The following is a 19,092-nucleotide window of genomic DNA, read 5'->3' as shown; positions in this document are numbered from 1 at the left end:
ATCACTTAAACATTCAGACACCAGGTACATCACTTAAACATTCTGACACCAGGTACACCACTTAAACACTCTGACACCAGGTACATTCTGACACCAGGTACATCACTTAAACACTCTGACAGCATGTACATCACTTAAACTCTCTGACACCAGGTACATCACTTAAACACTCTGACACCAGGTACATCACTTAAACATTCTGATACCAGGTACATCACTTAAACATTCTGACACCAGGTACATCACTTAAACATTCTGACACCAGGTACATCACTTAAACATTCACCAGATACATCATTTAAACACTCAGACACCAGGTACATCACTTAAAAATTCTTACACCAGGCACATCACTTAAACAATCTGACACCAGGTACATCACTTAAACATTCTGACACCAGGTACATCACTTAAACACTCTGACACCAGGTACATCACTTAAACATTCTGACACCAGGTACATCACTTAAACATTCTGACACCAGGTACATCACTTAAACATTCTGACACCAGGTACAACACTTAAACACTCTGACACCAGGTACAACACTTAAACATTCTGACACCAGGTACATCACTTAAACACTCTGACACCAGGTACATCACTTAAACACTCTGACACCAGGTACATCACTTAAACACTCTGACACCAGGTACATCACTTAAACACTCTGACACCAGGTACATCACTTAAACACTCTGACACCAGGTACATCACTTAAACACTCTGACACCAGGTACATCACTTAAACACTCTGACACCAGGTACATCACTTAAACATCCTGACACCAGGTACATCACTTAAACCTTCTGACACCAGGTACATCACTTAAACACTCTGACACCAGGTACATCACTTAAACACTCTGACACCAGGTACATCACTTAAACAGTCTGACACCAGGTACATCACTTAAACATTCTGATACCAGGTACACCACTTAAACATTCTGACACCAGGTACATCACTTAAACATTCTGACACCAGGTACATCACTTAAACACTCTGACACCAGGTACATCACTTAAACACTCTGACACCAGGTACATCACTTAAACACTCTGACACCAGGTACATCACTTAAACATTCTGACACCAGGTACATCACTTAAACATTCTGACACCAGGTACATCACTTAAACATTCTGACACCAGGTACACCACTTAAACATTCTGACACCAGGTACATTCTGACACCAGGTACATCACTTAAACATTCTGACACCAGGTACATCACTTAAACATTCTGACACCAGGTACACCACTTAAACATTCTGACATCAGGTACATTCTGACACCAGGTACATCACTTAAACATTCTGACACCAGGTACATCACTTAAACATTCTGACACCAGGTACATCACTTAAACATTCAGACACCAGGTACATCACTTAAACATTCTGACACCAGGTACACCACTTAAACACTCTGACACCAGGTACATTCTGACACCAGGTACATCACTTAAACACTCTGACAGCATGTACATCACTTAAACTCTCTGACACCAGGTACATCACTTAAACATTCTGACACCAGGTACATCACTTAAACACTCTGACACCAGGTACATCACTTAAACACTCTGACACCAGGTACATCACTTAAACACTCTGACACCAGGTACATCACTTAAACATTCTGACACCAGGTACACCACTTAAACATTCTGACACCAGGTACATTCTGACACCAGGTACATCACTTAAACATTCTGACACCAGGTACATCACTTAAACATTCTGACACCAGGTACATCACTTAAACATTCAGACACCAGGTACATCACTTAAACATTCTGACACCAGGTACACCACTTAAACACTCTGACACCAGGTACATTCTGACACCAGGTACATCACTTAAACACTCTGACAGCATGTACATCACTTAAACATTCTGACACCAGGTACATCACTTAAACACTCTGACACCAGGTACATCACTTAAACACTCTGACACCAGGTACATCACTTAAACATTCTGACACCAGGTACATCACTTAAACATTCTGACACCAGGTACATCACTTAAACATTCAGACACCAGGTACATCACTTAAACATTCTGACACCAGGTACACCACTTAAACACTCTGACACCAGGTACATTCTGACACCAGGTACATCACTTAAACACTCTGACAGCATGTACATCACTTAAACTCTCTGACACCAGGTACATCACTTAAACATTCTGACACCAGGTACATCACTTAAACACTCTGACACCAGGTACATCACTTAAACACTCTGACACCAGGTACATCACTTAAACACTCTGACACCAGGTACACCACTTAAACATTCTGATACCAGGTACATCACTTAAACACTCTGACACCAGGTACATCACTTAAACATTCACCAGATACATCACTTAAACACTCTGACACCAGGTACATAACTTAAACATTCTGACACCTGGTACATCACTTAAACACTCAGACACCAGGTACATCACTTAAACACTCAGACACCAGGTACATCACTTAAACATTCTTACACCAGGTACATCACTTAAACATTCTGACACCAGGTACATCACTTAAACACTCTGACACCAGGTACATCACTTAAACACTCTGACACCAGGTACATCACTTAAACATTCTGACACCAGGTACATCACTTAAACACTCTGACACCAGGTACATCACTTAAACACTCTGACACCAGGTACATCACTTAAACACTCTGACACCAGGTACATCACTTAAACACTCTGACACCAGGTACATCACTTAAACACTCTGACACCAGGTACATCACTTAAACACTCTGACACCAGGTACATCACTTAAACACTCTGACACCAGGTACATCACTTAAACATCCTGACACCAGGTACATCACTTAAACATTCTGACACCAGGTACATCACTTAAACATTCTGACACCAGGTACATCACTTAAACATTCTGACACCAGGTACATCACTTAAACACTCTGACACCAGGTACATCACTTAAACACTCTGACACCAGGTACATCACTTAAACATTCTGACACCAGGTACATCACTTAAACATTCTGACACCAGGTACATCACTTAAACACTCTGACACCATGTACATCACTTAAACACTCTGACACCAGGTACATCACTTAAACACTCTGACACCAGATACATCACTTAAACATTCTGATACCAGGTACATCACTTAAACACTCTGACACCAGGTACATCACTTAAACACTCTGACACCAGGTACATCACTTAAACATTCTGACACCAGGTACATCACTTAAACATTCTGACACCAGGTACATCACTTAAACATTCAGACACCAGGTACATCACTTAAACATTCTGACACCAGGTACACCACTTAAACACTCTGACACCAGGTACATTCTGACACCAGGTACATCACTTAAACACTCTGACAGCATGTACATCACTTAAACTCTCTGACACCAGGTACATCACTTAAACATTCTGACACCAGGTACATCACTTAAACACTCTGACACCAGGTACATCACTTAAACACTCTGACACCAGGTACATCACTTAAACACTCTGACACCAGGTACATCACTTAAACATTCTGACACCAGGTACATCACTTAAACATTCTGACACCAGGTACATCACTTAAACACTCTGACACCAGGTACATCACTTAAACACTCTGACACCAGGTACATCACTTAAACACTCTGACACCAGGTACATCTCTTAAACATTCTGACACCAGGTACATCACTTAAACATTCTGACACCAGGTACATTCTGACACCAGGTATATCACTTAAACACTCTGACACCAGGTACATCACTTAAACACTCTGACACCAGGTACATCACTTAAACATTCTGACACCAGGTACATGACTTAAACACTCTGACACCAGGTACATCACTTAAACATTCTGACACCAGGTACATCACTTAAACACTCTGACACCAGGTACATCACTTAAACACTCTGACACCAGGTACATCACTTAAACATTCTGACACCAGGTACATCACTTAAACATTCTGATACCAGGTACATCACTTAAACATTCACCAGATACATCACTTAAACACTCTGACACCAGGTACATCACTTAAACATTCTGACACCTGGTACATCACTTAAACCCTCAGACACCAGGTACATCACTTAAACATTCTGATACCAGGTTGTCACGATCGTGTGGCGGATTGACGGACCAAAATGCAGCAGTTGGAAAATAAGCCATCTTCTTTTATTAACACCAACGAAGATGAACACGACACAAAAACACTTTACAAACTAACAAAACAACAAAACGACCGTGAAGCTACAAACGTTGTGCACATACATACAGGCTACAAACGTTCTACATAGACAATTACCCACAACCAATGAGAGCCTATGGCTACCCTAAATAAGGCTCCCAATCAGAGACAACCGAAATCAGCTGTCTCTAATTGGGAACTCATTCAGGTAACCATAGACTCTCCTAGACAACTAAACATACATAGACAACACTAGAAACATGTACTCCACACAAACCCATATACTATACACAAACCCCTTTTACCATAAACAACACCCAAAACCCACAAAACATAAACATTCCCCATGTCACACCCTGACCTAACTAAAATAATAAAGAAAACAAAGAATACTAAGGCCAGGGCGTGACATAACCCCCCCCTTGAGGCGCGAACTCCGGGCGCACCATACACAGTCTAGGGGAGGGTCTGGGTGGGCTTCCCTCCACGGTGGCGGCTCCGGTTCTGGTCGTGGTCCCCACTTCACCACAGTCCCTAACCACCTCCTTAGCTTCTTCAAAATGACCCCTCTCCACATTAACCCCATTGCATTAAGGGGCAGTTCTGGACTAAGGGGCAGCTCCGGACTAAGGGGCAGTACCAGGGTAAGGGGCAGTACCAGGGTAAGGGGCAGTACCAGGGTCAGGGGCAGTACCAGGGTAAGGGGCAGTACCAGGGTAAGGGGCAGCACCAGGGTAAGGGGCAGCACCAGGATAAGGGGCAGCACCAGGATAAGGGGCAGCTCCGGACTGAAGAATGGCAGCTCCGGACTGAGGGACTGCAGCTCCGGACTGAGGGACTGCAGCTCCGGACTGAGGGATGGCCCATGGCTGGCTGACGGATCTGGCTGCTCATGGCTAGCTGACGGATCTGGCTGCTCATGGCTAGCTGACGGATCTGGCTGCTCATGGCTAGCTGACGGATCTGGCTGCTCATGGCTAGCTGACGGATCTGGCTGCTCATGGCTAGCTGACGGATCTGGCTGCTCATGGCTAGCTGACGGATCTGGCTGCTCATGGCTAGCTGACGGATCTGGCTGCTCATGGCTAGCTGACGGATCTGGCTGCTCATGGCTGGCTGACGGATCTGGCTGCTCATGGCTAGCTGACGGATCTGGCTGCTCATGGCTAGCTGACGGATCTGGCTGCTCATGGCTGGCTGACTGATCTGGCTGCTCCTGTCTGGTTGGCGGCTCTGGCAGATCCTGTCTGGTTGGCGGCTCTGGCAGATCCTGTCTGGTTGGCGGCTCTGGCAGATCCTGTCTGACGGACGGCTCTAGCGGCTCCTGTCTGGCTGGCGGCTCTAGCGGCTCCTGTCTGGCGGACGGCTCAGTGGGCTCATGGCAGACGGGCGGCTTTGCAGGCTCATGGCAGACGGGCGGCTTTGCAGGCTCATTGCAGACGGATGGCTCAGATGGCGCTGGGGAGACGGATGGCTCAGATGGCGCTGGGGAGACGGATGGCTCAGATGGCGCTGGGGAGACGAGCAGTTCAGTCATCGCTGTGCAGACGGCAGACTCCTGCCGGCTGAGGCGCACTGTAGGCCTGGTGCGTGGTGCCGGGACTGGTGGCACCGGGCTGGGGACACGCATCTCAGGGCTAGTGCGGGGAGCAGCAACAGGATGCACAGGACTCTGGAGACGCACAAGAGGCTTAGTGCGTGGTGCCGGAATTGGTGATACCGGGCTGGAGACACGCACCATAGGACGAGTGCGTGGAGGAGGAACAGGGCTCTGGAGACACACTGGAAGCCTGTTACGTGGTGTAGGCACTGGTGGCACTGAACTGGGGCGGGGAGGTGGCGCCGGAAATACCGGACCGTGCAGGCGTATTGGCTCCCTTGAGCATTGAGCCTGACCAACCTTACCTGGTTGAATGCTCCCCGTTGCCCGACCAGTGCGGGGAGGTGGAATAACCCGCACCGGGCTATGTAGGCGAACCGGGGACACCATGCGTAAGGCTGGTGCCATGTAAACCGGCCCGAGGAGACGCACTGGTGGCCAGATATGTAGGACCGGCTTCATGACATCCGGCTCAATACTCAATCTAGCCCTGCCAGTGCGGGGAGGTGGAATAACCCGCACCGGGCTATGCACACGTACAGGAGACACCGTGCGCTCTACTGCGTAACACGGTGTCTGCCCGTACTCTCGCTCTCCACGGTAATTACAGGGAGTAGGCGCAGGTTTCCTACCTGACTTCGCCACTCTCCCTTTAAGCCCCCCCCAAAGAAATTTTTTGGGTTTTCCCACAGGCTTCCTACCGCTTCGTCGTGCTGCCTCCATTCGCCGGTATCCCTCCTCGCACTGCGCCAGAGAATCCCAGGCGGGCTCCGGCACTCTCCCTGGGTTGATCGCCCACCTGTCGATCTCCTCCCACGTAGTGTAACCCAGATCCTTTGTAGGTTCCTTTTCCTGCCTCCGAGCTAGCTCCTCATATCGCCGCCTCTCTGCTTTCGCTGCCTCCAGCTCAGCTTTGGGGCGGTTATATTCTCCTGGTACCTCCCGGTCTAAAATTTCCTCCCATGTCCATAAATCCTTGTATTGCTCCTGTTGCCGCTGGTCATGCCGCTTGGTCCTATGGTGGGTAATTCTGTCACGATCGTGTGGCGGATTGACGGACCAAAATGCAGCAGTTGGAAAATAAGCCATCTTCTTTTATTAACACCAACGAAGATGAACACGACACAAAAACACTTTACAAACTAACAAAACAACAAAACGACCGTGAAGCTACAAACGTTGTGCACATACATACAGGCTACAAACGTTCTACATAGACAATTACCCACAACCAATGAGAGCCTATGGCTACCCTAAATAAGGCTCCCAATCAGAGACAACCGAAATCAGCTGTCTCTAATTGGGAACTCATTCAGGTAACCATAGACTCTCCTAGACAACTAAACATACATAGACAACACTAGAAACATGTACTCCACACAAACCCATATACTATACACAAACCCCTTTTACCATAAACAACACCCAAAACCCACAAAACATAAACATTCCCCATGTCACACCCTGACCTAACTAAAATAATAAAGAAAACAAAGAATACTAAGGCCAGGGCGTGACACAGGTACATCACTTAAACACTCTGACACCAGGTACATCACTTAAACACTCTGACACCAGGTACATCACTTAAACACTCTGACACCAGGTACATCACTTAAACACTCTGACACCAGGTACATCACTTAAACATTCTGACACCAGGTACATCACTTAAACATTCTGACATCAGGTACATCACTTAAACATTCAGACACCAGGTACATCACTTAAACATTCTGACACCAGGTACACCACTTAAACACTCTGACACCAGGTACATTCTGACACCAGGTACATCACTTAAACACTGACAGCATGTACATCACTTAAACTCTCTGACACCAGGTACATCACTTAAACATTCTGACACCAGGTACATCACTTAAACACTCTGACACCAGGTACATCACTTAAACACTCTGACACCAGGTACATCACTTAAACACTCTGACACCAGGTACATCACTTAAACATTCTGATACCAGGTACATCACTTAAACATTCTGACACCAGGTACATCACTTAAACATTCTGACACCAGATACATCACTTAAACACTCTGACACCAGGTACATCACTTAAACACTCTGACACCAGGTACATCACTTAAACACTCTGACACCAGGTACATCACTTAAACATTCTCACACCAGGTACATCACTTAAACATTCTGACACCAGGTACACTCTGACACCAGGTACATCACTTAAACACTCTGACACCAGGTACATCACTTAAACACTCTGACACCAGGTACATCACTTAAACATTCTGACACCAGGTACATGACTTAAACACTCTGACACCAGGTACATCACTTAAACATTCTGACACCAGGTACATCACTTAAACACTCTGACACCAGGTACATCACTTAAACATTCACCAGATACATCACTTAAACACTCTGACACCAGGTACATCACTTAAACATTCTGACACCTGGTACATCACTTAAACCCTCAGACACCAGGTACATCACTTAAACATTCTTACACCAGGTACATCACTTAAACACTCTGACACCAGGTACATCACTTAAACACTCTGACACCAGGTACATCACTTAAACACTCTGACACCAGGTACATCACTTAAACACTCTGACACCAGGTACATCACTTAAACACTCTGACAACATGTACATCACTTAAACACTCTGACACCAGGTACATCACTTAAACACTCTGACACTAGGTACATCACTTAAACACTCTGACACCAGGTACATCACTTAAACATTCTGACACCAGGTACATCACTTAAACATTCAGACACCAGGTACATCACTTAAACATTCTGACACCAGGTACACCACTTAAACACTCTGACACCAGGTACATTCTGACACCAGGTACATCACTTAAACACTCTGACAGCATGTACATCACTTAAACTCTCTGACACCAGGTACATCACTTAAACATTCTGACACCAGGTACATCACTTAAACACTCTGACACCAGGTACATCACTTAAACACTCTGACACCAGGTACATCACTTAAACACTCTGACACCAGGTACATCACTTAAACATTCTGATACCAGGTACATCACTTAAACACTCTGACACCAGGTACATCACTTAAACATTCTGACACCAGATACATCACTTAAACACTCTGACACCAGGTACATCACTTAAACATTCTGACACCAGGTACATCACTTAAACATTCTGACACCAGGTACATTCTGACACCAGGTACATCACTTAAACACTCTGACACTAGGTACATCACTTAAACACTCTGACACCAGGTACATCACTTAAACAATCTGACACCAGGTACATCACTTAAACATTCTGACACCAGGTACATCACTTAAACATTCTGACACCAGGTACATCACTTAAACACTCTGACACCAGGTACATCACTTAAACACTCTGACACCAGGTACATCACTTAAACACTCTGACACCAGGTACATCACTTAAACATTCTCACACCAGGTACATCACTTAAACATTCTGACACCAGGTACACTCTGACACCAGGTACATCACTTAAACACTCTGACACCAGGTACATCACTTAAACACTCTGACACCAGGTACATCACTTAAACATTCTGACACCAGGTACATGACTTAAACACTCTGACACCAGGTACATCACTTAAACATTCTGACACCAGGTACATCACTTAAACACTCTGACACCAGGTACATCACTTAAACATTCACCAGATACATCACTTAAACACTCTGACACCAGGTACATCACTTAAACATTCTGACACCTGGTACATCACTTAAACCCTCAGACACCAGGTACATCACTTAAACATTCTTACACCAGGTACATCACTTAAACACTCTGACACCAGGTACATCACTTAAACACTCTGACACCAGGTACATCACTTAAACACTCTGACACCAGGTACATCACTTAAACACTCTGACACCAGGTACATCACTTAAACACTCTGACACTAGGTACATCACTTAAACACTCTGACACCAGGTACATCACTTAAACATTCTGACACCAGGTACATCACTTAAACATTCAGACACCAGGTACATCACTTAAACATTCTGACACCAGGTACACCACTTAAACACTCTGACACCAGGTACATTCTGACACCAGGTACATCACTTAAACACTCTGACAGCATGTACATCACTTAAACTCTCTGACACCAGGTACATCACTTAAACATTCTGACACCAGGTACATCACTTAAACACTCTGACACCAGGTACATCACTTAAACACTCTGACACCAGGTACATCACTTAAACACTCTGACACCAGGTACATCACTTAAACATTCTGATACCAGGTACATCACTTAAACACTCTGACACCAGGTACATCACTTAAACATTCTGACACCAGATACATCACTTAAACACTCTGACACCAGGTACATCACTTAAACATTCTGACACCAGGTACATCACTTAAACATTCTGACACCAGGTACATTCTGACACCAGGTACATCACTTAAACACTCTGACACTAGGTACATCACTTAAACACTCTGACACCAGGTACATCACTTAAACAATCTGACACCAGGTACATCACTTAAACATTCTGACACCAGGTACATCACTTAAACATTCTGACACCAGGTACATCACTTAAACACTCTGACACCAGGTACATCACTTAAACACTCTGACACCAGGTACATCACTTAAACACTCTGACACCAGGTACATCACTTAAACATTCTCACACCAGGTACATCACTTAAACATTCTGACACCAGGTACACTCTGACACCAGGTACATCACTTAAACACTCTGACACCAGGTACATCACTTAAACACTCTGACACCAGGTACATCACTTAAACATTCTGACACCAGGTACATGACTTAAACACTCTGACACCAGGTACATCACTTAAACATTCTGACACCAGGTACATCACTTAAACACTCTGACACCAGGTACATCACTTAAACATTCACCAGATACATCACTTAAACACTCTGACACCAGGTACATCACTTAAACATTCTGACACCTGGTACATCACTTAAACCCTCAGACACCAGGTACATCACTTAAACATTCTTACACCAGGTACATCACTTAAACACTCTGACACCAGGTACATCACTTAAACACTCTGACACCAGGTACATCACTTAAACACTCTGACACCAGGTACATCACTTAAACACTCTGACACCAGGTACATCACTTAAACACTCTGACACCATGTACATCACTTAAACACTCTGACACCAGGTACATCACTTAAACATTCTGACACTAGGTACATCACTTAAACACTCTGACACCAGGTACATCACTTAAACATTCTGACACCAGGTACATCACTTAAACATTCTGACACCAGGTACATCACTTAAACATTCAGACACCAGGTACATCACTTAAACATTCTGACACCAGGTACACCACTTAAACACTCTGACACCAGGTACATTCTGACACCAGGTACATCACTTAAACACTCTGACAGCATGTACATCACTTAAACTCTCTGACACCAGGTACATCACTTAAACATTCTGACACCAGGTACATCACTTAAACACTCTGACACCAGGTACATCACTTAAACACTCTGACACCAGGTACATCACTTAAACACTCTGACACCAGGTACATTCTGACACCAGGTACATCACTTAAACACTCTGACAGCATGTACATCACTTAAACTCTCTGACACCAGGTACATCACTTAAACATTCTGACACCAGGTACATCACTTAAACACTCTGACACCAGGTACATCACTTAAACACTCTGACACCAGGTACATCACTTAAACACTCTGACACCAGGTACATCACTTAAACATTCTGATACCAGGTACATCACTTAAACACTCTGACACCAGGTACATCACTTAAACATTCTGACACCAGATACATCACTTAAACACTCTGACACCAGGTACATCACTTAAACACTCTGACACCAGGTACATCACTTAAACATTCTGATACCATGTACATCACTTAAACATTCACCAGATACATCACTTAAACACTCTGACACCAGGTACATCACTTAAACATTCTGACACCTGGTACATCACTTAAACCCTCAGACACCAGGTACATCACTTAAACATTCTTACACCAGGTACATCACTTAAACACTCTGACACCAGGTACATCACTTAAACACTCTGACACCAGGTACATCACTTAAACACTCTGACACCAGGTACATCACTTAAACACTCTGACACTAGGTACATCACTTAAACACTCTGACACCAGGTACATCACTTAAACATTCTGACACCAGATACATCACTTAAACACTCTGACACCAGATACATCGCTTAAACATTCTGACACCAGGTACATCACTTAAACACTCTGACACCAGGTACATCACTTAAACACTCTGACACCAGGTACATCACTTAAACATTCTGACACCAGGTACATCACTTAAACATTCTGACACCAGGTACATCACTTAAACATTCTGACACCAGGTACATTCTGACACCAGGTATATCACTTAAACACTCTGACACCAGGTACATCACTTAAACACTCTGACACCAGGTACATCACTTAAACACTCTGACACCAGGTACATCACTTAAACATTCTGACACCAGGTACATTCTGACACCGGGTACATGACTTAAACACTCTGACACCAGGTACATCACTTAAACACTCTGACACCAGGTACATCACTTAAACACTCTGACACCAGGTACATCACTTAAACATTCACCAGATACATCACTTAAACACTCTGACACCAGGTACATCGCTTAAACATTCTGACACCTGGTACATCACTTAAACACTCAGACACCAGGTACATCACTTAAACATTCTTACACCAGGTACATCACTTAAACACTCTGACACCAGGTACATCACTTAAACACTCTGACACCAGGTACATCACTTAAACATTCTGACACCATGTACATCACTTAAACACTCTGACACCATGTACATCACTTAAACACTCTGACACTAGGTACATCACTTAAACACTCTGACACCAGGTACATCACTTAAACATTCTGACACCAGATACATCACTTAAACACTCTGACACCAGGTACATCACTTAAACACTCTGACACCAGGTACATCACTTAAACACTCTGACACCAGATACATCACTTAAACACTCTGACACCAGGTACATCACTTAAACATTCTGACACCAGGTACATCACTTAAACATTCTGACACCAGATACATCACTTAAACACTCTGACACTAGGTACATCACTTAAACACTCTGCGACCAGGTACATCACTTAAACATTCACCAGATACATCACTTAAACATTCTGACACCAGGTACATCACTTAAACACTCTGACACCAGGTACATCACTTAAACATTCACCAGATACATCACTTAAACACTCTGACACCAGGTACATCACTTAAACATTCTGACACCTGGTACATCACTTAAACACTCAGACACCAGGTACATCACTTAAACATTCTTACACCAGGTACATCACTTAAACACTCTGACACCAGGTACATCACTTAAACACTCTGACACCAGGTACATCACTTAAACATTCACCAGATACATCACTTAAACACTCTGACACCAGGTACATCACTTAAACATTCTGACACCTGGTACATCACTTAAACACTCAGACACCAGGTACATCACTTAAACATTCTTACACCAGGTACATCACTTAAACACTCTGACACCAGGTACATCACTTAAACACTCTGACACCAGGTACATCACTTAAACATTCTGACACCATGTACATCACTTAAACACTCTGACACCATGTACATCACTTAAACACTCTGACACTAGGTACATCACTTAAACACTCTGACACCAGGTACATCACTTAAACATTCTGACACCAGATACATCACTTAAACACTCTGACACCAGGTACATCACTTAAACACTCTGACACCAGGTACATCACTTAAACACTCTGACACCAGATACATCACTTAAACACTCTGACACCAGGTACATCACTTAAACACTCTGCGACCAGGTACATCACTTAAACACTCTGACACCAGCTATACTGTATGTAAAGGCGATATTGTGCCATTACGAACAAAACCTCTTTCTTTCTTTCTTTTAAAAAAAAATCCCAGGTGACTTGGACCGGGAGGTTCCGGCAGGTGCGTGTAGCGGAAACTGAGAACGGAGCCCAGTCCGTCATCAACCTGCTGCCGGTGTTCATGGGAGATTGGCTACGCTGTCTTTACGGAGAGACCTATCCTAAATGTGACCCGCTGCGGAACAACTCTACCAACACCTCCACATCCTCAACGGCCAACTCTAACACCCCCGACGCCACAGCAACCGTCGCTAATGCTAACCTCACCGTCGCCGACTACGCCAACGCCACAGTGCTTGGAGTTGCCGTGACGACAGCCGCCCTCCTCCGGCAGCAGGAAGAGGAGGAGCTGTGTGTGATTAAGGCTTTGGCCAAACACACGTGTCACGTGAAGCGATACGACAGCTATGTGTTGGAGGTAAGAGATACAGACAACGTTTACATTTTAGTCATTTAACAGACGCTCTTCTACGACAGCGACTTACAGTATTGAGTGTATATATTTTACGCCCTTTTTTCGTACTGGTCCCCCGTGGGAATTGAACTCACTCCCTGGTGTTTCAAGCACCATGCTCTACCCACTGGGCCCCACGGGACCGAGACCTTTAATCAGTAATAGTTGTAGATATACTTTGTGTTTTATAATCTGTTATTCATCTGCTTTTACTTCTTTTCATTTTTGTGTTTTAATGTAAAGTGTGTGATTTTATTTTTTGATGTACTTTAATCAAAGTTTGATTTGATTTGAGGTGGGCGTGGGGATGCCCGAGGAAGACGGGGTGCCAGAAGACCGGGCCAGAGACATCAAACTGGTGGCCAGTCATGAGTTCAGACAGGTAAACCCTATTCCTTAGGTACTCATAGAACCTTGTTCCTTAGGTACTCATAGAACCCTGTTCCTTAGGTACTCCTGGAACCCTATTCCTTAGGTACTCATAGAACCTTGTTCCTTAGGTACTCATAGAACCCTGTTCCTTAGGTACTCCTGGAACCCTATTCCTTAGGTACTCATAGAACCTTGTTCCTTAGGTACTCATAGAACCCTGTTCCATAGGTACTCATAGAACCCTGTTCCTTAGGTACTCATAGAACCCTGTTCCTTAGGTACTCATAGAACCCTATTCCGTAGGTACTCATAGAACCCTGTTCCTTAGGTACTCATAGAACCCTGTTCCTTAGGTACTCATAGAATCATGTTCCTTAGGTACTCATAGAACCCTGTTCCTTAGGTACTCATAGAACCCTGTTCCTTAGGTACTCATAGAACCCTGTTCCTTAGGTACTCATAGAACCCTGTTCCTTAGGTACTCATAGATCCCTGTTCCTTAGGTACTCATAGAACCCTGTTCCTTAGGTACTCATAGAACCCTGCTCCTTAGGTACTCATAGAACCCTATTCCTTAGGTACTCATAGAACCCTGTTCCTTAGGTACTCATAGAACCCTGTTCCTTAGGAACTCATAGAACCCTGTTCCTTAGGTACTCATAGAACCCTGCTCCTTAGGTACTCATAGAACCCTGTTCCTTAGGAACTCATAGAACCCTATTCCTTAGGTACTCATAGAACCCTGTTCCTTAGGTACACATAGAACCCTATTCCTTAGGTACTCATAGAACCCTGTTCCTTAGGTACTCATAGAACCCTATTCCTTAGGTACTCATAGAACCCTGTTCCTTAGGTACTCATAGAACCCTATTCCTTAGGTACTCATAGAACCCTGTTCCTTAGGTACTCATAGAACCCTGTTCCTTAGGTACTCATAGAACCCTGTTCCTTAGGTACTCATAGAACCCTGTTCCTTAGGTACTCATAGAACCCTGTTCCTTAGGTACTCATAGAACCCTGTTCCTTAGGTACTCATAGAACCCTGTTCCTTAGGTACTCATAGAACCCTATTCCTTAGGTACTCATAGAACCCTGTTCCTTAGGTACTCATAGAACCCTGTTCCTTAGGTACTCATAGAACCCTGTTCCTTAGGTACTCATAGAACCCTGTTCCTTAGGTACTCATAGAACCCTGTTCCTTAGGTACTCATAGAACCCTGTTCCTTAGGTACTCATAGAACCCTGCTCCTTAGGTACTCATAGAACCCTGTTCCTTAGGTACTCATAGAACCCTTTTCCTTAGGTACTCATAGAACCCTGCTCCTTAGGTACTCATAGAACCCTGCTCCTTAGGCACTCATAGAACCCTGTTCCTTAGGTACTCATAGAACCCTGTTCCTTAGGTACTCATAGAACCATGTTCCTTAGGTACTCATAGAACCCTGTTCCTTAGGTACTCATAGAACCCTGTTCCTTAGGTACTCATAGAACCCTGTTCCTTAGGTACTCATAGATCCCTGTTCCTTAGGTACTCATAGAACCCTGTTCCTTAGGTACTCATAGAACCCTGCTCCTTAGGTACTCATAGAACCCTATTCCTTAGGTACTCATAGAACCCTGTTCCTTAGGTACTCATAGAACCCTGTTCCTTAGGTACTCATAGAACCCTGTTCCTTAGGAACTCATAGAACCCTGTTCCTTAGGTACTCATAGAACCCTGCTCCTTAGGTACTCATAGAACCCTATTCCTTAGGAACTCATAGAACCCTGTTCCTTAGGTACTCATAGAACCCTGTTCCTTAGGTACTCATAGAACCCTGTTCTAACGATGACATTATAAACCTGTTGCTGTTGGTGTTGTCCAAAGCCATGTATTTACAGAGTTTGGCCTTTCATAGTGCATAAATCTCACTGTCCTAACTCTCTAAATGATTATCATAAATGGTTATGATTATCCTAAATGGTTATGATTATCCTAAATGAGTATCCTAAATGATTATCTTAAATGATTATCCTAAATGGTTATGATGATCCTAAATGACTATCCTAAATGATTATCCTAAATGATGATCCTAAATGGTTATGATGATCCTAAATGGTTACATGATGAATGTGTTGGTGTTGTCTAGGTGTTGCTGCGCCTGCAGCCCGGCAGCCTGGTGGAGTTTAGCACCACATTGGAGGGTCGTCTGGGGGCCCAGGTCCCGTCCTTCGAGCTGAAGGCCATCTACTGTCTGGACTGTGACTCCTCCCTTCTGACCGCTGCCGGACAGGTAACATATAATAATAATATGCCATTTAGCAGACAATTCTATCCAAAGACACTTAGTCACGCTTGCATACATTTTACACGTGGGAGGACCCGGGAATCGAACCCACTTGTCCTGGCATTGCAAGCTCTACCAACTGACTTACAGTGTCTGTCCTTCTTTCTGCAGGTGAAGATAGAGAGAGACTGGAGACGGACCACCCTCAACTCTGTCAAGTTCGTTTTCGACTTCTTCTTCTCTCCCTTCCTCTCGGCACGTATCGACGTGTGACGGGACGGCAAAGGAGAGAAACGGAGTGACGGGGCGGGAAATACAAGAGGAATAGAAGGATAGAAGGATTTCAATTCATTACAACTTTACTTTGTCCTGGAATGTTTTAATGTGTACAATAGTTTGCCTTGTCCCCCCCCCCTCCCCCCCTCCTGTCCTAAATGATCAACGTGTGACCAACCAGCGGTGGAAGAGACAGTGGCAGCCATTTTTTTAAATGGACTAGTGGGAAAAAATAGGAAATGGATGAATGAATGAATTCAATTCAATAAAACTTCATTTGTAGAGCAACTTAGTGATTTAAAGGGATGGACGGAGGCGTGAAAAGGTGCGTGTCTCTGGTTGGAACACCAGAAAGGGAACGGTTGCTAGTTACTCAGATGCTGCTGTTCTCTTCTGAAAGCCATTTTGTAATCTTTTTATTTTATTTATGAGGTGGCTCGTTACCACGGCAACGAGCTGCGACAGAGTTTTTTTACGACGGGATGGACGGTTGGGTCAGATTTGTATCTAATCGAGCATAAACACCCGGGGAGTTGAAATCAAAGGAGGAAGTGGGTCATCTTTTAAACTGCATTAGCTGAATGTATTTCCACTGGAGCGGCCATTTTTCAATGGGGAAACAGTTCACAAATAGAGTGGTCTTTAAACGGGGGGGAACCTGGAGGAAGACGCCAGGGAATAATGGTGAATGAAGATTTCAGAGGAACCGTCCTGACAAATATAGTATTAAGAGTTGTGTACTTAACTGTCTTAGGAACACACTGATGACTTGTGTATGTAGAATATGTAGCATATCCATATAGTACTAGAACTATGTAATGTGTGTGTGTGTATGTATGTATATGTATGTATGTATGTATGTATTGATGTATGTATCTATTGATGTATGTATGTATGTATCTGTATGTATGTATGTATGTATGTATGTATGTATGTATGTATGTATGTATGTATGTATGTATCTGTATGTATGTATGTATCTGTATGTATGTATGTATGTATGTATGTATGTATCTGTATGTATGTATGTATCTGTATGTATGTATGTGTCTGTATGTATGCATGTATGTATGTATATGTATGTATGTATCTGTATGTATGTATGTATGTATGTATCTGTATGTATGTATGTATGTATGTATGTATGTATGTATGTATGTATGTATCTGTATGTATGTATCTGTATGTATGTATGTATCTGTATGTATGTATCTGTATGTATGTATGTATCTGTATGTATGTATGTATGTATCTGTATGTATGTATCTGTATGTATGTATGTATGTATGTATGTATGTATGTATGTATGTATGTATGTATGTATGTATGTATGTATGTATGTATGTATGTATGTATCTGTATGTATGTATGTATCTGTATGTATGTATGTATGTATGTATCTGTATGTATGTCTGTATCTGTATGTATCTGTATGTATGTATGTATGTATGTATGTATGTATCTGTATGTATGTATCTGTATGTATGTATGTATGTATGTATGTATGTATGTATGTATGTATGTATGTATGTATCTGTATGTATGTCTGTATCTGTATGTATCTGTATGTATGTATGTATGTATGTATGTATGTATGTATGTATGTATGTATCTGTATGTATGTATCTGTATGTATGTATGTATGTATCTGTATGTATGTATCTGTATGTATGTATGTATGTATGTATGTATCTGTATGTATGTATGTATCTGTATGTATGTATGTATGTATGTATGTATGTATCTGTATGTATGTATGTATGTATGTATGTATGTATCTGTATGTATGTATGTATGTATGTATGTATGTATGTATGTATGTATGTATGTATGTATATC

General features: G+C 43.3%; 1 protein-coding gene across 1 annotated transcript in view; it reads left to right on the top strand.

The window, feature by feature from the left end:
• Positions 1-18,089, top strand: part of LOC129848548 (wolframin-like) — a 50,664-nt gene extending 32,575 nt beyond the window's left edge. Inside the window, exons 4-7 of the mRNA XM_055915714.1 lie at positions 13,919-14,302; positions 14,634-14,720; positions 16,840-16,983; positions 17,149-18,089. Of these exons, the coding sequence (XP_055771689.1) occupies positions 13,919-14,302; positions 14,634-14,720; positions 16,840-16,983; positions 17,149-17,250 (717 nt within the window). The 3' untranslated portion in view covers positions 17,251-18,089. The remainder of the gene's footprint in view (positions 1-13,918; positions 14,303-14,633; positions 14,721-16,839; positions 16,984-17,148) is intronic.
• Positions 18,090-19,092: the final 1,003 nt, after the last annotated feature.

This window comes from Salvelinus fontinalis, unplaced genomic scaffold, assembly GCF_029448725.1.
Source record: "Salvelinus fontinalis isolate EN_2023a unplaced genomic scaffold, ASM2944872v1 scaffold_1058, whole genome shotgun sequence".
Classification (NCBI taxonomy): Eukaryota; Metazoa; Chordata; class Actinopteri; order Salmoniformes; family Salmonidae; genus Salvelinus; species Salvelinus fontinalis.
This window is presented reverse-complemented; position numbering and strand designations above follow the sequence as displayed.